This window comes from Serinus canaria, chromosome 14, assembly GCF_022539315.1.
Source record: "Serinus canaria isolate serCan28SL12 chromosome 14, serCan2020, whole genome shotgun sequence".
NCBI classification, from domain to species: Eukaryota; Metazoa; Chordata; class Aves; order Passeriformes; family Fringillidae; genus Serinus; species Serinus canaria.
The window spans coordinates 7,478,295-7,502,082 of NC_066328.1; the positions used below are offsets into that span (position 1 = coordinate 7,478,295).

Sequence of the window (23,788 nt, forward strand, 5' to 3'; positions counted from 1 at the left end):
CCCGCGCCGCTGCACGGGCTGAGGGGAGCGCGGCCATGGAGCTCCGCAGGTCCATCTCGGCCAGCGCCGAGGCCGAGAGACCCACGCGGCGCTACGGGGCGGTGGAGGAGACGGAGTGGAAGGCAGAGGCGCTGGGCAGAAGTGAGTGGGGGCCGCGGGCGCGGGTCCGAACGGCCGGGGAGCCCCGGCTGCGGCGGGGCCGGGCGGTCCCGGGGGCTGCTGGCGGGGCGAGGCCAGCCCGGGCCGCTCGGGGAGGAGGGTCCGTGTGACCGCTTTGCCCTCTGAGCCGGGCTCGGCCGGGGGCTGTGTCGGCTCTGCCGGGCGCTCCAGCCTTCCCTGCGGCACGGGCGGCGCGAAGCCCGGCGGTGAGCGGGTGGCCGAGCCGGGATCACCGGGACGTTTGCTCTCCCCCGTTGTTTAGCAGGTGTGGTTTAATATAGAGATTTTCATAAATGTTGGTAGTCTTTAACGTGTTTCACGTTTGGAAAGGGCAGATGACGATCACTTCATTGCCTCGTTATCTCAGGCAGAGGGTGCAGCAATACAGCGCTTAATTCACACCTTCAGTGGTTGCCCTGTATTGATGAGCTCAACAAATGTTCTGTGCTGGGAGAGCTTTCTTGAAATCATAATTTACCAGGAAGCAGCAATTGGCATAACCTGTCCAAAGTGCTGATGGAAAGAGTAGTTAAAAGATACATCACTGCCGATTCACATTATCCATGGGACCTCGTTGTCTGTAAGATACTAGCTATTATTCTTCTACTGGCAGAACTGTCTTCTCTACCTAATAAGCTTGCAAACCCTTTATAATTTTCCAGGTAACCACTGAGACAAGAGATCTTGAAAAATTAGTCACAAAAACTGTACTAGGCTATATCAAGAAAGATATTTTCTAAGATTCATCAAGTGTTTGGTTTGGCCACAGGAATTTAAGCTTTGTGTGCTATCTGTTGTGACACCTTCAACTTGCTGATATCCTTGGTTCCCACCCATCTTTTGATGTGAATTGTGAAGTCTCACCTGGATGCTTTTAAGCATGGCATGGCTTTGCAGCACCTTGGTAGCAGATTTTAGCCAGTGCATCTGTATGTTTATGTTTCAGAGAGTGCTGTGTTGTGGAATGATACCTCACCTCTAGCTTCAGTTTTCCATGGCTATGTTATTGTCTACCATATGCTGATGACAGGGTGTAATTCTCCAACTGATGCTTGAGTTGCAGTGTTGGTTTTGTTGCAGTGCCTGGCACAGATTCAGGAGTGAGAAACTCCACACTTTCTAAAATGGACTCGAAGACTGAAATCTCTGTTGACTGAGTTGGTTGAGTCAGACACATGCAACAGTTTTGCAGGCTCCCTGGCACGATACAGACATGCTTTTCTTGTTCTCATAACTGGGTCTGGTTTTGTTCCAGCACTCAGGAGCTAAGTGCAGTGCAGAACTTGTAATGATGATAATAATAATAAAAGCTGCTATCCTGAGGTGCCAGGAAAGGTTATGTCTTGCAAGTTTTGAACAAAAGGTGGTCTGTTTGGAAGAGAGCAATGTGCAGGCTGAGAGGGAGATCTGATCTGATGAAAAATATGTGCTCAGCATTGAGCTGCCACCCAAATCACAGCTTGGTCCCAGCACCAGAGTGGACTGTTGGCAGGACTAGGACCCAGTGTCCAGGTGTGCACCCTGGCTCTGCTCTGAGCTGCCCTTCTACGCACTGCTTTCTGTTTAATGAGAATATTTCTCTGTGTATAACAATTTAGATAGGAATAAGAATTAATCTAGAGACCATGATTTGTTCTTTGAAAAGCAGAAAATTATTTTATTATATATTTGAATAATTGATTTCTTTTGTTTGCTCTTAGTCTTCAGCTTTTTTAAATACTGTGGAAAATGCTATTCATAGTAACTGGTTTAGATAATTCCTGCCTATCTTTCCTATTTAAATACTAATCCTGACTTCTGGTCATACTTTTGCATTGATTTAAAATAAATAGATCTTACTATTTACTGTAATGCTTCCTTACAGTCATCCTAAATTGCATGGCGTGATGACAGCAGTCGCCAGGCTGTCTGTGAAAGAGCTGAAAAACTGTCATCCCCTTTTTTACTGATGTTAACAATCAGCCTTTGGTATTTGCATATTGCTTGAAATATGAAATGCTCGTTAAGAGTATTAACAAAAGCAGAAGTTTATTACTGCATGTGAATTGCCCTTTTTACTCTGAGGGTTTGTGGTATTAAATCAGGATGGCTTTGGAGGCAGAACTTGTGTATCTGTACAGCGCTGCACAACAGAGTGCTGCTCCCTGTCAGTGCCTGTGATGGGAGGGCAGTCTTATCACCAGGGAATGTGCATCCTGATTGTGTCCATTGCAGGGAGAATGAACGTCATGGGAGTCAGGCGGCTTCTCCTCAGTTTGTCCAAGGGAAAGGGAGCGCTGTGCCGGGTGCTCTGTCCGTGGTGCTGAAAGCATTGCTGGTGTTGGTCATAAACCATGAGTTACTTCACAGCAGTGGAATGTACATCATGCATATTTCTACCCTCTTTCAGCCATGAAAGAGTTAAGCTGGTTCAGAGCAGCTGAGGATCTGATGCCCTGTGACCTGACTGTGTCAGGCTCTGTGCAAGCGAGATATGAAGCAAATTGCTTAAAGGTGTCTCTAACAAGTCCCTGAAGCCTTTCTCTTCACATGCAAGAGGGAATTTCCAAGGACTAGAGAACACTGAAAATGGTGGTTTGCTATGTACAGGGCAACTCAGCTGTTTTCTAGTGCATGCATATAAAAGACAAGCTTAGGAATTGTCAGGCTTGTATAATTATAATGTGGTTACAGCCTTCCCAGGAGCTGATTTTTACAACATAGTCTTGGGGAGCCTGCTCTGAAGCAGAGCTCTGGAGCACTTTGGTCAGTCCTTATTACTGAGTGCACAGCTTCATTTAGAATCATCTGTCTTGCAGCTGGCAGAGCCTCATAATGCCCTGATTAAATAACTCCATGCACACCAGGCAGAGAGCCACAGAGAAACAAAGCAGTTTTTCACCATCCTTTTGGACACTGCACTTCTCAGATACATTTCTGCTGAGCTTTTCTGTCCTCTTGCAGTTTGTATGAGGGCTGGAGCTAAATGCAAAATTCACCAGGAATCCTCCAGCTTGAATCAGTGTAAGGAAGCAGAAATGCCAGAAAACTGCCAAGGTTATGTTTGATGCAGTTTAGTGCACCATGAAACTTGTGTATTGTTTTCATTTGAAAGGTAACTCAGCACTGGAGGTGAGCTGCCACACTCCTGTGCTGCAGAGATCCACCTTTTTGACTGTTCTGGAATATGACTTGGAGAATAGAGGAAAGAGACCCTGAAGCTGGAGATTCCCATCATGAGATTCAGCAGTAGCATGAAACCTTCACAGGTGGCTTTTCTTGCTCTCCCTTCTTGCTGTGAGTGCTGCAGCACAGGTTTTGTCCAGGCAAGGAGCTGTGAGAGCCCTCCAGAACAGCACCAGTGGGGCCAATCTAGTCCTGAGATCACTCTGATTTGTTCCAACAGCAGGAAGACAGAACAGGTCCCAGGTTCACTGAGATCTGGGCTGACACATGTGAAAACTTATTTCACCACATTCACTTAGTTTGTCTTCAAAATCTTCCTTCACTTGTTAGCTAGAAAGACTCTTGTTTGTATTTTCATCCTCTGCTGCTGAGCACTGAAAACATGGGCTATTTAATATTTTGTTTCTCTCATCTGATAGTTAAATATTCAAACAAATACCTTTGGGCCTTCTTTCATAATACCCCACATATTGCACACTCACCCACAAACCCATGTTGGTGCTTTGCATAAAGACTTGCTGGTACTGCAACCCCTCCCCAGTCAGTCAGGGGTGCAGTGGGACCCTGCCCATCATCCTCTCATAACACTGCTCCCCAAGCTCATCGTGGTTCCACTCTGATTTAAAATAGGAAAAAAAAAAAAAAAAAAAAAAAGGAATTTATATGAGCCAACCACCACTGCTGTTCCTTCACAGTCATGCCCTTGTGTCACTGTAAATTCCCCATAATTGTTAATTGTATCTATTACAGGCAATAAAAGACACAAACCAAATTAGGCTTATTCAGGCCATCTATTAAATAGGTGGGAAAGAGGCTAACTGAAGGATATACACAGTTATGCTTCTTTTTATAGAAACAGCAAGAGTGCTGGCTTTGTGAAGGTCTGAACATGGGTTTCCAACAGGGAATGTAATTAATATTCTTTCCATGTCTCCATTTAAAAGAAAACCCTAATCCACAACTGTGTAAAATTTTTGAAAAGAGAGTGACCAAAAAATGGAAAGTGACAGTAAAACATTAATAGTGCACCCTAGACCTTTTTAGAAAATACAGGCAAAATATTGTCATCAACAAAGACAACTGATTGGAAGGATGCTGCCAGTTCTAGATTTTTACCTTATTCATTATTTTTAATGTTATCATATTTGTGTTGTACTTCAAGAGGAAAAGCAGCTGTGTCTGATCTGTGGAACCAAGACAGAACTCCCACAGTGAAAATCAGAAAGGGTTTTCTGGAAAGGATGGAGGCTGTTTTCTATAGAAGAGGTGTAAAACTCGCCTGCTTTGATGGCAGTCAGATGGCTCTAAAATTCCCCTGCACAGCTTAGTGTTTTTCTAAGTCAATGCTGATTTTGTCTAGCAGTGTGTGCCTAAAATGTTCCATTTAATAACCTCCACCAGGTCATCCCCTGTAGCTCATGAAGGAAAACTGTAACTTGGGTTTCCATTTGCTTCACAAAGAGCCCAGAGAGTGATTGACAGAGTGAGACTAATCCAGTTTATACTATTATACACATTGTCTCATTTTTCTAATTCCCCCTCCCACAGCTGGTTGCTCCAGGCAGCTGCTGAGACAGAGAAAGAAGAAAAAGGGAGAATTGGAAATATTTTAGTGCCTCAGAGTGCATTCCTACTGAAATATTGGTCAACAGTGGGAGGAACTGGGACACTGAAAGCAGCTTTTTCCAGGTGATACTTTATGTGAGTGTCTCAGGGCCACAAAACAGAAATATTTCAGTTAATGGGCCACCCTTGCTCCCATAGTCTCCCTAAAACATTTCATGAGTTTTGCCCTTCCTTCCCTTTTTTTGTCTGGCTATGTGTATCCAGGGTTTCTCAACGAAAAATACAGCTAATTTACTGCCTACCTTGTCCCAAGGTTCTGGATAACCAAATCCATCCTGATTTAATCAGAGCCAGAGGGGCTGAGAGGAACAAGAAGAGGCTGAAGGAGCTGGGGCTGTTCAGCCTCCAGAGAAGGTGCTTGAGAGGAGACCTCATCAGTGCCTGTCACAGAGGGCAGGGAGGGCTCAGAGCAGGGACCGGGCTCTGCTCCCCGGGCCCAGCAATGGCACAGGAGGAACGGGCAGGAACTGATGCCCGGGAAGTTCCACCTGAACACAAGGAAGAACTTCTCCCCTGGGACAGATTGTCCAGAGAGGCTGTGGAGTCTCCCTCTCTGGAAATATTCCATAACCATCCGGACACAATGCTGTGCTGTGTGCTCTGGAAGGACCCTGCCCAAGCAGGGAATCAGAGATGAGCTCTGTGCTCCCTACCAGCCTGACCCTGCTGTGTAATTCTGGGTGGGGGCTCTTTTGCAAAAACATGGGGGTTGTTATGGATCAGGATCTTGCTGCTGCACATCCACTCACATGTCTCAGCAAAGACATTTCTCTCACCTGAGACACTCCTAAATCTGAGGGTTAATGGCATCCAAAACTCTGTGCCCACCTCTGCCAAGCAGGAAATGAGCTCTGAAGATGTGATGCAGTTTATAGGCAAACCAGTGTCAACAATTATTGCTGATAAAGTCATAGATGAACATAAAGTGTCATATTGGAGACTGTTGCTCATGAATTTTCTCATTTCCTTTAAACATATTTTACAGAAAAACGTGTTAGGCTTGGAAAGTAGGACACTTTGAACCACACAAATCATCCTTGCTGTTGGTAGCCTGTGGGATTATGGACTCTGTGTAATTTCTTTTTAAACTGTGTTTGATAACTGATGTCTTAGTTGCATGGCACGTTTTCATCAGAGAAACCACTTGTGAGAATGTGTATGTCTGCCTCGAGGGTGGTTATAAAACAGGAATCAAAACTTACATTTGGGGTTGGGCATGCCCTGCAAACTGCAGTGTATCCTGGGTGAGGTTTCTAGAGTTTTCTTGTAGTTAGTGACCACAAGAAAGTTTGGAACTCAGCACTCTTTAATCCTTATTCCCAGAGGGCTTTTCTTCTGTAGCCAAATATGTTCCATTTTCATAAAAATCTTACTTAATAAAATAGACCCAGGGACAATAAATAATGCTGATTTATTTCCATGAAACATGTTCTGCTGTCTGCCTGCTTAAAAGGCACAGTATAAATGGATTCAGAACTCAGAGATGAAAAATATATGCTTGGAGGGCAAACTCTGAGAAATCAGGAGGAGCACCCTTGGATAAATTATGTTAGTTGCCCTTCAGGATCAGCAATGAAACATGAATTATCAACATTCTGCCAGCTCATAAAGGGCAAAATGTATGAGAAAAGAATTTAAAGAGAGTTTGTTATTGAATGAGGATGAATGATTTCCAGTGACACAAGCTGCTCATTGCAAAAGCCTAATGACTGCCAACACTACCAAAATGCAAGAGGGAATTTGTCATTGTAAGAATCTCAGCAGTGATTAAGGATCTTTTTATTGCCCTGAATCCTTCCACCACCCAAACCTTCATTGATTAGGGTTTTTAGTAGTTTTTTTACACCCACATTTGGGTTTTCTCATATACTGGTAAAATAAAGATCTCACTATGAAGTGATTTAACAGATTTGTTCATCTTCTGTAGAAAACAACTCAAACCAAGAAAGGAACCAACAGTCCTTTCTACCATTTCTGTCCTTTCAGTCCAGGAGGCCAAAGTGAATTTTAGAATAATGGATTTGAAGCCAAAAGAGCAGGACAGTGACCTGTCCTCCCTGGGGAAGGATGGAGAAGCCTGACTGACACTTTCTTGGTTGAAAATAGAAAACACAGTGCTGACTCCATTGGCATGAATGGAAATTTCCTCACTGATTTCAGTGAAAGCAAAACTCGACCAGCTCTGTGCCTTCATCTCCTAGAGCCCTGCTCACCTGGACTCTCTGCAGAGAACTCTGGGGAGGGAAGCTGGGGGCTGTGTCACTGCCATGAGGGCTCTCCTGGCAATCTGTCTCAGCCTGCCCATGGGGTTGCTCTCTCTGCCCTCTCTTGTCCCTGTGGCAAGCAGGGATGAGCATTTGCTCCCTGGAGAACCATTTGCCCTGGCAGGGGAGTGGCACTTCAATCTCCCTGGCTGAGCTGTGAATCTTTGGGAAACTCATTGGAGCCCCTACAGCGAGCACCGCTCCTCAAATTATCCTTTTTCACACTAGAGAAAGGCACAGAAATTCAGCCATGCATTTGTGTCCCCACCTTCCTTATCCCATCTGTAGTTTCTCTCCTCATCCTCTACCATGGATTCCCATCCAGTTTCCTCTGGGCAGTGTGCCTGGGAGGGGATTGAAGTTCCTGCAGTTTGGCAGGTTCTGAGGCACACATTTCCTTCAGGCTGATGTTGTCTGTGTGTGGGATGTGATAGTGAAGGGCAAGCCATGGTGATTTGAAAGCCAGTAAAATCAGAATCTGTTTGTCTCTGCCTTGGCAAGGGTGAAACATCCTGTGAAGATAAAATTTCTTTCTGGTATGCAAAGAGAAGGTGACAGCCAGCTCTGGGTTTGTCTCAGGTATAGATAAGCTCTGCCTGAATTGCTTTCATTTATTTGCCTCTGAGACCTCAATCAGCTCAAACTCGTGGCTGCCCAGTGCCAGTTGTGAGGAAGAAAATATTGGTGTATTTAAAGAAAAGTGAATCAAAAGTCAGAATGCAAAAGCAATTTACTTGGTGCAAACAAAGATTGCTACAGAATGACTCCACATCCACAGATGAAAGGCAAGTACAAAACATTTTTTTGCCAGCTGTCATCATTTGTGTGAGTGAAGAGCCCTGTGCTGTTTCACCTCAGAATTCAGTGAGAAAGAACCAGATGGTTTTGGCTTTTCTGGCTCTGGTTATTTGATCTCTAAGAAAGGACACAGCTTTTGCCTGTGGCTCCCTGCAGATATTGTGTGCCTCATACCCTGAAGAACAACACCCCAGTTTGATTCTCTGCTGCCTGACCTCCCCCTCTGCTGTCAGACTGCACACATTGTATGCCCATGGCCTTAAGAACAGCAACATTCATCCCCCTGAGAAACGACTTGTCCCATCAAATGAGAAACACCTTTTTTCCTTGGCTTCCAAGGAGCATTTTCTCAATATTTATTTCCTTGCTGGAGTGGGAATCTGATATGTGAAGCAGTTTCTTGGCTGGCTGAAGCAGCTCTCTACACAAGAATCAGTTTTGGTCTTTACTGGGTTGGACTTGGATGTCTGTAATAATTACCCAGTGGTTTTAAGGTGCCCAAAATTACCTACCAGCTAAGATGTTTAGATCACTGTTAGAAAACTGTGTTAGAGAATCACATCACAGAGTGGGGAGAGACAGAAAAGCAAACACTCTGGTATGCAGTCAGATAATTTCATAGAGAATGTCCTGAAGGTGTGAAATCTTGAAATGCCTGTGGCCATTTCACTATTATTTCACTTGCACATATGCTGCTTTTTATCAACTGATGCTCATATATTTATTCCTAAAGAGGTTTTAAGGACTCTTTGAGAGTGAGCATTTTGTTGACTTTGTGTTTTGGAATTAAAAAAAAATAATAAGTGTAGAAAAAGTCTTAAAAAAAAACCCAAACTAAATAAGTTTTAAATCCCTGAACATTAGCTGTAGCTGGCACTGTCACAGCATTTGAAACAAAAATGCTGAAGCTTTTTGTTAGTATTACAGGATCAGAATCTGACTCTGGTGAGGAATAAAATGGAAATCCACAGGCTGTTTCCTTTGACCACTGAGCAAAATGACAGAAGTAAATGAACAAGCAATCTGTGTTTCTTAACACTGCTTTTTAAATCTCCATGACATAAAATGAAGTGAGGTAGCAGGAATTGCTTTCCTTGGAGTGTGGCTTCAACTCAGCCTTGCTGCAGATGGGAATGTGCAGTGGGTTCAGTGGAGCTGCACAGAGGGAAGGTGCCTGCCCCAGCCAGGAACTGTTCCAGTTTCTATTTCCAGCCTCCTGGTAGTGCTCAGCCTCCTGCAGGGCTGGGCACAGAATCCCCTTCCAGAGCCTTCCTGGCACCTGGCAGCTTTCCTGAGCACACTGAAATAGCTCCTCACAGACAAAGCTCCAACCCAGTGCCACTGAATACAGCTGACAGTGAGGGCTTCTGCTTCCACCTTCCCAGGCAATTGTCCCTCATTTTTTGTGTCCTGCTTTGGATCCATTTTTTCATAGAAAGAGCTGTCAGATCACATCCACTGTGCAGAGCTCCCCACCAGGCTGCACACAGCTGTGTGTCCTCCTTGTTCTCTGAAGGACAAACTGCTCTTTAAAGTGCACAAGGTTCTATTTTCAATTCATGGCATCATGGGAAAAGGTGAAAGGAGTATGGAAATCCAATAGCAGCTGCATTGTCAGCTTCATGGTTTATTTAAATGTCAAGCAGGTTTTCGTCTCACACAGGTTTATTTTGAAAAATAAAATAAAATAAAATAAAATAAAATAAAATAAAATAAAATAAAATAAAATAAAATAAAATAAAATAAAATATTCTTTTGAGCACTTGATCTGTCTTGCACACCCCCTACCCTGTGTGGAGCAGATACCAAGAGCTGGCTACTCTGGGATTTGCAACTCCTGACACTTTTGCATTTTCTTTAAATAACTGGAGAGCTACTAGGAAAGCTAGTGCCTGTTCTCACAGATCAGACCTCTAGAAGGAGGTAAGTAATGCAGTTTGATTTCTGGCTGCTATTTTCTCTGCTCTGAGGCACTGGAGGTCACTGGAGTGAGGACAAGTGCCTGGTGCCTGTGGTGTGAGAAGCACTGAGGTACCTGCAGGCAGCCAGTGGCCAGCGTGGTCCTTTGTTTCTTTGTTGATAAAATGAAAAAAGTGCTCAAGAGGGATGTACCAGTGGTACTGGGACAATCACCTGGGGAGGAGGGGAGCAGTAAGGCCTGTTTGAAGGTTTCCATGTTATGGAATTATTTCCATGTAGTCCCTGATCAGGATGGGTGCCAGCTCCTGCACTGGCTCCAGCAGCATTTTCCTCTGTGCTCAGTCTTGTCTTTGACACAGGCACAGGGTGCTGGAATGGATGACTGAGCTTCATTCATCCCACCTGGATCCCTCCTGGCTTTACTGCAGCTTTCTGCCTCAGCTCCTGTGTTCCTTCAGAAAAAAGTGCAGGGCTCAAACCCTGCTCCAGGGCTGTGCATGCAGAGCTGCAGGATCTGGGCTGGACACTCCACACCTAATGCACAAAAACATTCTCAGCTTGTGTGGTCCCAGTTGTGTCTGCTCAGCAGAGATATCCTGCCAGAGAGCTGAAAGTTCAGGATAATTCCCTAGCAACAAAGAACATGTACAAGAGCTCTTCCAACACCACTCTTAGCCAGGCAAAGCAATTTTTCAAGCATCTTTCTAGTTTTATTTAGTTGCAGTCATTTCATAGGAGCTGATGTGAGCTTTTTCCTCAGTAGGTTTTTTTTATGAGTTTACCTTTTATGTAGAATAGTCTGGATATAAAATATCTTTGTAAAAGTATTCTTGTAGTGGAGAAAATCCCAGCACTTAATTTTATTGGTTTGAAAATACGTGGTTAGCCACAACAGAGTAAATCTGATGTAACTGTTCTCATGCTGGGAAGGTGTTACATCACTGTGCTGCAAGCAAGAAAAAACTGTCTCCTGTGAGTCCTCCACAAATATAGGTATTTACAGCAGAGAAAATACTGTCCTTGTGGCATGTTTGCATTCCCTCTGCACTTCCCTGTGTGCTTGTGGGGAGGTCATCCACTGCCCTTTGCAGTGCAGTAAAACATACAAGGAGCAGGGAACAGGATCCCATCTCATGGAATTTCCTTTTAATAAATTTCCCAGGTTTCCTCTTTCTGGAGTGGTAGAAAGACAAACTATCCAAGCTAGAAACCATTTTCTGCCTGCTAGAACAAATGATCAGGGCTCTCATCAGTTCCCAGGTCCTGTGGAATGTCCTCCCCTCTAGGAGTGGGGAGGTTTCTGTGTGCTGTCCAAGGAGAATGGACAGCAGTGTTGCAATGACATTTTTGAGGGCTAACCCAGGGCATTATCAGATGCTGGTTAGCATAAATGGGTGTTTGCTGGTGAGTCAAAGAAACAGGCAGCATAGGAGATGGCTGTTTTGAGATGTGTGTCTTTCTAAATGAATCAATATTGCAAACACTCTGGAAAATGTGCAAACAGATGCAAATGGAATAGCATGAACTGTTTATAGCAGTACTTGAGCATTGTTTTATACCCCAGTCTGCACCAACACTAATTAGGTCAAAGATAATCAATTCAGATAAATGTTTGTAAAAATGAGATTCATCACAAAAGGCTTACTTAATCCAGAAGGTCATTAACTTTGCATAATGAGTTTTGAGGAAATAATTAAATGGAGCTTATATTTTCCTTTTTACAAGTAGTTTCCCATTAAATGTAAAAATTAGTACACAGAGCTTAAAACTGCCAACAAAAGGTGAATTCTTTATTTAATCCTGTGGAATTTACTGTATGACCAGTGGTCTGAGGCAGGTTATGGTGAGTGGGTTTTGTCTATTCATTCTGTCTGATAACACGTCCTGAAGAGAGCCAATATTGTTTTGTTTGCTGGTTGCAAGTTTTCATATAGCAACAGGGGAGATAAACACCTAATGAAATAGGAAAATCTCATTGGAAAGGCAGAGAATCAAATAGGAAAGGTTACCTGAGGGGGAAAGAAGAAGGAAAAAGGAAGCAATTTAGTTTAATTCATTTTAAAAACCAACAGATTTCATGCTGGTGGCATCCCAATATTTCACTGAAAGGCAAATTTGTTTCTAGCTCTTCTTAGGCTTATATTTAATTCATAAATAGGGGAGTTCAACTTAAGAAACAGGATTCTGATCTGTTTGGTTTGTGGTGGCTAATTCTTGGTGAAGTGTACGCTCAGCATATGTCAGAAATCTTGTTCTCACCCTTTGTAATGTGGAGATGCACTGAGATGAAATTTGTGACTCAGATGAAAAAAAAAATCCTTTTTCTAACACCTGCCTTGTTAGAAAGGTGACTTCTCCTAGAGGAGACCTCAAACTTTGCACCAACTATTTGTGTTTGTATTGATTTTTTTCAAAACAGAGTGAGTTCCTACATGAGGCATGAGGTCACATTCTGCCTTGGTCCTGAGAATTTCTCTGGGCAGCATTGTAGATGGACCACATTCCAGACTGGCTGTGTAATTAAGAAAATCTTCTCTAAGTCTGTGATATGTGGGATATGAAACAGTATCTTGAGAAATCAGCTGGTTTGTCTGACATGCAGAGATTTATTTATTTGTTTATCTGTGTGTAGGGGCAGAGGGAAGAGTGAGAAACCAGAAGAAGAGAACATTAGGGGAAGTCTCTGTGTTTAGTCCTGCTGGGATAATGAGGGCACCCTGCCATGTGGTTAGGTCAGTAGGAGAATCCCTGGTGAAGGACACAGTGGGACATCTCCTAGGAAGAGTGGGACAATGCCACTCTCTTCTTTCAGGTACAGCCAGACAAATGAGGTGGCTTAGTTCCAGACTGACATGGAAAGTGGTCTGGGGGAAGCTGCTTTCACTCCTCACCTGAAGTCACCAGCCCAATGTGTAAAAAGTCCTGTTGTCAGAGCATCTGGCAACAAGGAGTGTGGTACTGGAACCCAAACTAGAGTTTATTTAAAATTGGAAATAACAGTAGGAAGTCTGGAAAATGTCCTTGCACAATTCTATTACAGTATTTTGTGAAGTCTGTCATAATTCTCTGCAGACCTAATTATGTGGACAGCTTTTCCTTTAATCCCACTCAAAGCCACTTAATCCTTCTTTATGCCCAACAAAAATGGTTGGAAGAGAGACCACAGGTTATTTTGCAAATGGACTGAAGTTGTGTTGGAGAGAGTCTGTGGCTCAGCTCAGGCACTGAAAGCTGGGCTCTGCAGTGGTGGCACCAGTCGAGGGTGGCAGTGCCCTTCCAGTGTGCTGGGATTGCTCTGAAACATCTCTGGGTGTGAGCAAATCCTTTCTGCACTCTGTCAGGGTTTCTGAGGCTCCAGTACAGGCACACTGTGCTGTTCAATATTTGTGTCTAATGTGTGAAAGGGCTGCACTGAGCTGATCCTGAGCTGGCAGCTGAGAATCTTTGCAGGCCAGCTTGCATCTGAAGGCATGAGCTGTTGTGACCTTATCACAGCCACCATAAGGAAAAAAATCTGCCAAATTTAGAATCTGGATATTTGAAGATTGCCTCAACTCAGAGATGCAGCTGATGTTAATACAGAGGATTTGGTCTCAGCTGAGTGGAGAATTGTGTGTGAATCCATGAATAATGTGTCTGGGGATTGTTAATTCGATAGGGCTTGAATTTAAAAAGGTTTTTATAAAGAGATATTAATCCCAACTCCCTTTGCTGTTTTCATGGTTGTGTTTTCCTCATTTTTATGCGTTTGCCCTCTAACCAGCTGGAGAGATGTGAGCAACCTTGTTATCACTGAGTGAATGGAAATTGGCTGGGGCATGTAAATTGCCCAGACAGAGTCTTGGAATCGACTTCAAAGTAGCAAAGTTGAGCCCTGTAATTGGAGTGTCAAAGCCCCTGAGGGTTTTCAAGATCCAACCTGTAAGTGCTATTAGGTAATTTATCTCAGTGGACATCCTTCTGCATATCCTGAATTTATTTACATTCTGCAAATTTCTATCACACAAATAAAATCTGTATTTACGACAATATTATGGCATAATCAAATCAGGCCTGGGGCTTTTATTCATTGTTTTTGCAAAGATTTTAATAAGAAGCTGGTTTTTTTTGGTATCATTTCAAAGAAACTTTAGTTCAATATTAAGTTCTGACTTCCTGGTTATTTATTGCTGGGAGTACTGAAATCCTGTTTCCTGGTCTGTAAATATGGGTTTGTATTAGCTCTTAAACTACTGCAAGAGAAGGTACTACTGGGGAACAGTCCTCCCAGAGTATCCAGAGTATTGTGAGTCACAAATCAAAGACTATAAAAATAGAGAAAGCTAGCACAGCTCCCAGGAGTAGAAAACACAGCCATGAAAATCAGACTGCTATTGCTACAAACCAGCAAATCAAACAGAGGTTTACAGCTAGGACTGACTCTAGTTACAGATAATTAAGGAGCAAATTGTCCCACTGTACTGAGTCAGTTCCTGGCACACACAAGCACCCTTAGATCCAGAGGGAGGAACATCAGAACAGAGATGGAGCACTCTGGTGAAGGGAGGGTTTAATTTGACAGGGTGGATCCTTGTGACTTCCAGCACGGAGAGAGTTTGCAGTCCTTGCAGGGGCAGTGTCTGGCTGCAGTGCACACTGGAGCTCAAACAGCTCAATCCTACAGAATGAGTAAAGCCCCAGATGACAGCCAAATTAATCTGCTCTGTTTCCTGAGCCTGCCCTACTGGGCCTGCAGGTACCTGAGCTTGTCCCCAGGACCTGTCCCCATCACCACAAGCAGGTGACACCACAAGGCTGGCAGCATCAGGCATCAGGGGAGTGATGAAACCTGAAAGCTGAAGTGCAAGATAGAACAAATGGAATTTATAATCCAAACACAGGACAGCAGTGTGGATTTTGAGGTTCATTAAGTCTGAATATCACATGGAGACCTATGGCTGACATGAACTTTCTACAGGAACTGCAGCCTGGTGATGATTCACAGGATCCCATTGCCAGGGCAGGAGGAACAGCTACTGCCAGATGAGCTGTTTTTTCAGGATATCATTACAACCAAGATGAGGCTTTCTATGCACAGAGCAGTCCCTTAAGACTGTAGGCATCTTTTTCCTGGGGGAAGTGTAAGATTAAAGGGTTGCATAATTACCCACTTAGGAAACTGAAACTGTCATAAACTGACAAAAAACAAAGCCAAGAATAATTACTGCTTATAAATTTTACAGGGTAACAAACAAGACTTTAATTAATGCTTTTTTTTAAGAGGCAAGATCTTGATAGATCTTATCATTATGGATTTGTGCTGATATATATATTTAAATAGGGAGCAAGGGCAGAAAATTGTCCCTAAATTAGAAAGTTGTAACCATCATTTCACTGTAAAACTTCTAGTTAGCGAAGTACTGAAGACCATCCTTAATTAGCAATCACTTTTACCACTGACTGTCTATTTCTGCTGGGGGATTTGTAGCTCAGTGAGAAAACTCCAAGCAGGATCTCTTTCAGGTTCAGTTTTTAAACCAGCTGTATCCAGTGCAATGCAACTTGTTTCTGCAGAAGCACAGCCTAAAAGATGGAAAGCAGCTGAGAATCTGATATGGGCAGTGGGCAGCTGCAGGCACTTCCATCAGATGTGGCAGGAGAGATTGTGTGCAGGTCTTTGGGTACAATAGCACAGCAAAGGAACCAAAAGGGCTTTCAGAGTCAGAGGGAGGAGTTAACATTCAGCACTGTGAATCTGGCATTTGGATTTCAAGAGAAATCTCAGTGAGACCAAGTGTACAAAAGGCTGAAATGGGAAAGAATAGACTGCTGCCAACAGGCTTTCTTGCAAAGGTAAATAATAAAAAATAAAAGGTCAAAGCTTGGCGATAAGAACAAGACCATACAGGATAAGCAACTAAAAGAATCTTTTTATAACCAGAGGCTCTTAGATGTGGAACAGACAGGGCAGTGATTCTGGAAGTGCAGTGGGCAATTGCACACAGTGCTTTTTACATTCTCTGCTCACCTAATTTTAAAATGGGGTCATATGGTAGAGTGTGAATGAAATACTTTGGAAGCAGAAACTTATGTTTGAAGATGTCTAGGCTGTAAATCTGTGGTAATTAAAGAATACAAAAGTATTCATGACCTGGACAAAATAAATCCTAAAGTTATAATTGTGCTATTGCACCCAGTCCATGGGTGGCTGATGGACAGAGCCATCACCAGTCACAGCAGATGATTTCATAGTTCTTGGGGAGGAAATTATATGGCAAACAGAATGATTTGTGCTGGGTTTTGAATGAGCAGAGATGGATGAACAGAGAAAAGAATTAATCATATGTGTCTCTCTACAGACATGAAATTCTGATCTCTTGCCTGAGGAGCTGCAGAATGCACCAGGTGCAAGGGACTGCTCGAGTCCAGCAGTTTGTCCCAGCACAGAAATGATCTTTGCACAGCACAGGGCTGAGCTGGCCAGTGCTTTGTGCTTCAGGCCTGCTGGAAGCAAAGATGCACCACAATTCCCCACGAATCAGATCAATCCCCTGCTTCTTTTTCTCCTTCTCCAAATGGTTGTGAAGCAGGGGTGTTGGATGACCATGACACTCCCAGAGATCCTGGTGTTTAATCAGCTTCCAGGAGGCATCTCTGGATCCTTCCTGCCAAAGAGGATCCCTGGAGCTGCCAGCTTTCACAGATGCCTGTTGCAAAGCCAAGCTGTAAGGGGACAGCCCAGAGCTTTATGCTGAGACATGGAGCTTGTGAAAAAACCACCCTTGGGATTTCTGGCTGCCCTGCTGTCTGGCAAAAATATTTGAAGCCTTGATGCTTGGTTTAAGCCAATATCTCAGGGCTCTAAGGTTACCCCTGTGCATCTGGGAGCTGCATTGCAGTTGAAACTTCTGATTTTTTTTGAAATTTAACATTTCCAGAAGTGCCAGGCTGTTCTGGATCCTCATGCACTGAAAGGAAACAAGGGTCTTTGCACAGAATTTCTAATGAATGTACTGAATGCAATGTGTTATCCCCCAAATACTCTGAGTGCCACTTCTCTGGCATTTTCCAGCAGACCCAGTTTTGTCAGAAAGTTTGGGCTACCACTGCTTGCAGGGACAGAGCACATCTGGCCAGCTGTGAAGGAGCTGTGCTCCTTTGTCAGCCCAAAGTAAAGTTCATGGCTCTACGTGCTAGAGACCCAAAATTTAAATGTGTTGCTCCATTCATGGAGAAGTATCAATAAGGATTCAAAAATGGTAACAGGCACAATGAGAAGATAAACAAACCAACTTCCTGCTAGAAGCAAAATTCAGCTGTGTTATCCCCAGCATTCAGTGCCATTGACAGCAGAGCAAGCAAAGGGATCCTGAGAACTTCTGCCATTTGACTGTGGCTGGAGCAGCACATCAGCTTTTTGCTCCTCCAGTGCCAGGCTCTGCACACTCCTCTTGCCTTTAGAGATTGCTTTTCCACAGTGTTAAACTCACCAGGTGTCTGTGCTGCTCACTCAGGCCTGATGAACCTGCAGCACCATCCCAAATTCACTGAGTTTGTGCCATCACCAACCTGTGCTTGGTGCTAGAGAAGGAATAGGAGAACAAATTGACAAGCAGAGGGAAGAGATTGCCTTGAGGGAAAAGAGGAGATGGCAGCACTTCTGGAAGAACCCCTGCAATGGCCTGTGAGCTGTATTCTGCAGCAGGATGAGGACATTCCTGGGATGTGTCCCAAAGCCAGACTGCTGCCAGTGTCCAAACCAAGTGAGGCTGGCCGTGAAAGGAGCGTGGCATGTGCCCACTGCCACCACAAGCAGCTCTCTGCAAATTTGAAATTGCACAAGGCTGCAGCCTCTCAGGCAGCCCAGGGACAAAACACACTGCAGCTGTTTGAGTTGTATTGAAATGGTAATTCCATCAGAAAGCACTGCGTAAATACAATGGGCCACACACATGCCAAATTCAGGAATTGTCAGGATTCACAGTAATGGAATGCTGCAGCAGGCTAGATTAGAAATAAGGAATTAAATGGAGTTTTCCCTGTACAGGTTAGTTATTGGCCACTGCATCCTGCACCAGAAGGATGATATCAAACAGAAAAAAATCAACTCTGAGGCAACAACAGAAGGTAGAGTAAAAGGGCTGGCTGCAAGGATAGCCATTCATGCCTCCAGGTGACATGTTAGTGACCAACCACAGGAATAATCTGATTCTTTTCACATGAACATATTTTTATCTGGAATATTTTGAGCTGTAACAAATTAATTTTTCTGCATTATGCAACTATTTAAATTTCCAAGCATGCTGTTTTGAAGTGGCACTAGCTGGTTCTCTGTTCAGCCATGTCTGACCTGTGCCTCCTGCTTACTTCTGCTTTGTCTCATCAACCAATAGTGGTCTTGAGAGCCTTGATTTTGATATGTGAAGTAGGATGAAGAGTTTGCTTGCTGCACTCTGCTCTATTAGCACTTAATATACTTCAGTGAAACAGGATTAGCTTGAGAATTTCACTGAATTCTTTGAAAAAGCCCCAAAAGTTCTGACCCAGATTTGGAGCAAAACCTACCCATTAACATTTTCTTACCAAGGATCAGTTTATTATTGGACAATTGATGGGAGTGGGAGTAGGCCTCACACTGCTCCATTTAAGTCCAGTCCAGAACAATGACTTAAAATAATTTTTAACTGGAGCACCATCACTGGGTGGGCTGAAGAGCTGCTGGTTTGCTGCTGGGTGCTTTCCACATCAGAGAGGTCACCCAGCTGGTCTGTGCCACCATCCTGGAGGAGCTTCAGCAGCCATGGGCTGGACAGTCTCATTGAGGATGGTCTTCACCCATGGCAAGGATGAAGAAGAGCAGTGGTGGAGAGCTGGGCCATTGTCCTGTGCTGGAGCTCTCCTCCTGCTGGGTGACTGAGGTGGCTCTGGAAGGGGTGGCTGAGTTCCAGAGCAGCAGAGCCATAAAGAAGAGGCTCTGGAAGGGGTGTCTGGGTTCCAGAGCAGCAGAGCCATAAAGAAGAGGCTCTGGAAGGGGTGTCTGGGTTCCAGAGCAGCAGAGCCATAAAGAAGAGGATCCAGAGGGCCCAGGTGGAGCAGACCCTGCCCTGGCTGTGGATCCCACCCTTGCAGCTCCTCCCTGCGTGTCCCCTGCCAGTGCCTGAGCTGTTCTGGAGCTCAGCAGTGACAGTGACATTGTTGGGTTCCAGAGCAGAGATTTGGGACCCTCTGTGTCACTGCCAGACCTCCCTTCTCTGGTGTGCAGTGACAATGACACCCTAAGTGACAATTAAAGCACTAATGGCTGCAGAGCACAGGGAGCCTGTCCCCTGGGGACACCCCCAGCTGGCACCAGGGACAGCAGCAGGATCTTGGCTGGTAATTAATCACAGCATCCCTTCCCAATGGCTCTGAAACTACTGACACCAGGTGTGAGGTGCTCTCCCATTCCTCCTTGTCAATTCAGGCTTCTTTTAAAGCTTTCTTTGCACTTATTGACTTAATAGGCAATTTGGTTTTTTGTTGCTTTTAAACACAGCTGGCCACTGTTCTATTTCTGGCTGCCATACTGAGGATGAAGTGTGATCATTAGGTTAATAACCAGTTTAACTCTACCAGTCTGTGTCTAAATTGAACAAAAGTTATGCATTAATAACTTCAGGCTTGCCTCTTCAGTCCCTCTCACTATGTGGAATAGCTTGATAATTTTATTTCCCTATAGTAATTATTTTCATGCTATCTTTTTGTGCATACAGTAATATCATCTTACTTGTTTCTTTGTCACTGAAAATTATCCTGGAGATTGCAGAGCCGACAAAATAGTTTAATCCTGCCACTGGCTGTGACTAATCTCAGTATTGTCGCCACTTTTGCTTTATGAATTTTGTCTCATTACCAGAAATAAAGCTAAATATATGCTAAAAAATGAAATGTCCATTCTTTCTTTTTTGAAAATGTAAGAGACTTCTGTGTGAATCTGTTCTGAATCATGTCTCAGAGCACTGGAGGTGTCACTGCTCACTGGGGCAGAGTTAGAGCTTTATGTTAGCATAGTCTTCACATAGTGGTTCACATCCCAGGAGCTCAAACCATTGCATGAAAAATAATTCATTATCCTTCAGCACAGCTGCTGCCAGGTGAGCCAGGTATCCATGGTGTGAGAAGAGGAGCTGAGAGCCAGAGGCTGGAGTCTGGGGCTGGGGTGGCCACCCTGCCCTGGCCTCTGCAGGTGTCCTCACACCTGGGCTCCATTCCAGGGCTCCAGCCACATCTCCAGGCTTGCAGACAAGCTGTGAACTGAGAGCTGATTCTTTCTGTGTTTATTTCCCTCCACTTTCAAACTTCTGCTGCCTGGCTTGCATTTTTGAGTCTTTTGCAAACACTCCATAATTTTGGGTCACTTTCAAAAATCTTTTCTGTGGTTCAAGGACATGTTGGGTGGGATGTGAAGGAGAACTCTGACTGTTCTGCAAGGGGTCAGAGCCTGTCACACTTCTGCCTGTCACACTAATTCCTGTGCTGCTTTAAGCACATCACTGGGGCATAAAGCTTGTTTGTTCCTGAATTGTTGAAATCAGAGGGTGGAGGCTGACCTCACACAAGGAGTGACACCAGGGCACTCACAGCTAGAGCTGCAGAGTGCAAGTAAATTAGTTACTTTTTTTTTCTTTTTTTTCTGTTTTCTGAGCTCTTGAGAGCTAATTTTATAACATGTATGTGTAATTTATTTATGGTTTATATTTATATTTACCAGTATTACTGGCTTTAATTCATGGTAGCATCAGAATAACTTCCCATCTCCTGCTTCTATTTCTGGCAAGCAGTGAAAATGAGAGGTGGGTCTGTGAGAGCCTCATGACATTTAGGCTACACATCAACTAAATATACTCCAACCATCACAATGATTTCTGATAGGGAAATCCATCTTGTACAGGCAGCATTTGTGTGTTCAGCCACACAAGACAGCCTTACTTTACAGACCAGTTTGGCAATTTGAGTTTAAAAACAACTACTGAAACATGGCTGTTCTCTCATGACAGACATTTCAAAATCTGTCTCACTTTTTTTTCAGAAGATTCTGTTATCTGGGAAAAAAAAAGATGTTTTATATTTGTTTCCCCACTTTCTTCATTAAGAAAGGAAGTCAAAATTTGCAGATAATACCAGCAGGATAACTTTAAAAAATATTGTATCCATTTTTAAATACAGGGGAAATAGATTTTGTTTATATAGTATAGAATGTTTTGCCTATGCCTCCATTTTGGAAGAACTGTGAACTAAGCTCATACAGGGGCTGTTTGCTGAGATTTTGTAGTTTCATTCCTACTCCAAGTTTTTGTCAGAAATTCTCAGCAGTGCTTAGTCTGCCATGAGGGACTTCAGAATTTGTCTCCTCTTAATTAACTGAACAGCTTATTTTCTAGTGCTTTTTGTCTGCTGTTTTCTGCATAATTATGCTGAGTGCATTTTGACCTCTCTATTTTCCCCCTTTCAAATCAATACAGCTGAACCAGCCCTTTTTCAGGAATATCTCTCCATCTGGGGACCAAGATATGCAGCCAACCTCTTTTTCAGTGCCTAAATTCTTGTTTAACATGAAGGCCAAGTATGATGAACCCTTGGAATGGGTTTTCCAGAGGCCAAGCAGCTCCTTTTCCAAACCCATCTCAAATAAATTGGTCGCTGTATGTTCAGGGAGCACAGTCCACAGCCCTGTTTCTCTCTGGGTTACAGAGGTAACACATCAATTATGGAGAAATAATCACAGAAGCATCCTGGCCTTACCAGCTGCCAAGTTATTGCTGCAAAGTGCTTTTTGTCTCCTCAGCCCATTTTGATGCCCTTGTGAGAGCCTCTCAGCCCCTCCTGCATCATTTCTGAGCCCATCCTTGGCTCCTCTTGGTGGGGTTTGGCTCCAGCCTGAGCAGCAGGGAGAGTTAGAGGGGTTGGAAGTGGGGACCATTCATGGGTTTGGGTTGGCTGCACCAAGGGAGGCTCTGCAGAGCTGCAGGGAGTTGCTCTGAGAGGGTTTTGTGGCAGTCAGTTTGTGGTGATGTCACTTCAGGAATGGTGGCTGTGCCTGTGGATGGGGTTGGGATTCCTCAGAGGGATGACTGAGCCTGACTAACAAAAGGATTGTCACTTTGGCTTAGGGAGTATTTCACTTCTAAACTGCTACATTGCAAGTAATAAGCAAAACAATAGAGAAACCAGTCAGCACAGCATTCATAGAGTGTTTTTTACTGCTGGAATTAATTACTCCATAGTTAGGTAGCTCTGTGATTTAATTTCCATTCCTGAAAAACACCATTAAGACAGTCTGACTGGCTTAATTCGTTTTCTCTGCTTCCACACACAGATCAACTTGACATCATTTCAATGGCTGAAACAACAATGATGCCTGAGGAAATTGAGCTGGAGATGGCAAAGATCCAGAGACTTCGGGAAGTCTTAGTCAGAAGAGAATCAGAACTCAGGTTTATGTAAGTATCAATCCTTCTGGGAAAACACTATGCAAAATTAATCAAAATAGGAAAGAATGGTATTTAGAAGACTTTTATCTGCTTGACATTTTATAAGGGAGGAAGATAAAGAGCATCCCAGTTAGGTGAGCACTTACAAAATGCCGTTGGGAAATGATTTTTGTAGTTGCAAAGGAAATTACTGCTTTTTTATTCAGCACCTTTTTTATTCAGCACGATTTACAGAATGGATCTCTTACTTGCAGAAGGAAACTTTAGCAAAGTACCTGTCTGTGCATCATCTTTTCCTACCTGATTTCAGTCCTTTGTGGCAAGGATATTTGTCTGAACAAAATATCAACAGGTAGGGGATTTGAAGGTTCCACAGTCTGACCTAGCTCAGGCTTTACTCCTGCTTCATTAGTGGTCTTAGGCAGCTCATGTCACAAGGGAGCACCCTGTGTTCTGCACTAATAGCAGCCAAGACTTGACATTTGTTAAATGGAAGCCATAAAGTTATGAACACAAAACACTTTCTGATATATCAAATTAAATAGCAATGTTTAAAGAGGGATTTTCAAAATTGCCAAAAAGGTCAGGCATAGGAGCCTCGCTGAAGGTTTGTGAATATTAATTCAGTTCTGATGGTGAAGGCAATAGGGTTAATGTTCCTAAATCATCTGATTTAGAAGATCCTTATTCTTAAGAAGTGTATTTTTTTTAAGTATCCTCAGCCTGTGAGTATCTGAGGTCAGAAACAAATGCCTTTGCTGACTGGCCAAGAACTTCAGTAGCTCTAAAACCTGCTGAGCTCAGACCCTTGGCATTAATGAAGCTTCAGTAGCCTGAAAAAACTCACTGGCTTTCTGCTCATGTTCAGGTGCAGGGGACTGGAGGTTAATTTTGTGCCCTGACCTGCATTGCCAGGAGCTGGAAGCCTGACCCCTCTGCAAACAGCACATCTGCCTTTGAGTGTGATCCCAGAGACTTCTGCCCAGAATCACTGCTTGGACACCCTTGGAGTGAGGACTGGTTATGGGGGCACTGACCTTTAGTAATGCCTTTGTGGTACAAATAAAGTGAACAGGAGAGGTTCTGTCACTCCTGCCCTGGTAGTCAAGTCACTACTTGGTTATTGGTTTGTACATAAATTTGATCTGGAAGAAGCCAAATCGTTGAACCCTGCACTTCTCTTGACATTTTCTGTCTCAAACAAAGCACTGAAATAAACTGCCCCAGTGAATGAGAGCAGTTGCTCTGTTTGTTCTGCTATCCTGCTCTTTCATTTCCCCCATGCTCACACTCTTTGCTCTGCATTGCCTGGCAGGTGTTTGAGGAAGGGATTTAACACAGGAGAGCTTGCTTATTGAAAAGGGAACAGAACTGCTGTGCTACTGTTCTCCTCCTGGGCTGGATCTC

General features: G+C 43.8%; 1 protein-coding gene across 1 annotated transcript in view; it reads left to right on the forward strand.

Annotated features, from left to right (window-relative positions):
* BMERB1 (bMERB domain containing 1) overlaps window positions 1-23,788 on the forward strand; it is a 46,033-nt gene continuing 22,245 nt past the window's right edge. The window contains exons 1-2 of the mRNA XM_009092128.4: window positions 1-141; window positions 22,267-22,390. Coding sequence (XP_009090376.3) covers window positions 36-141; window positions 22,267-22,390 — 230 coding nt within the window. The 5' untranslated portion in view covers window positions 1-35. The remainder of the gene's footprint in view (window positions 142-22,266; window positions 22,391-23,788) is intronic.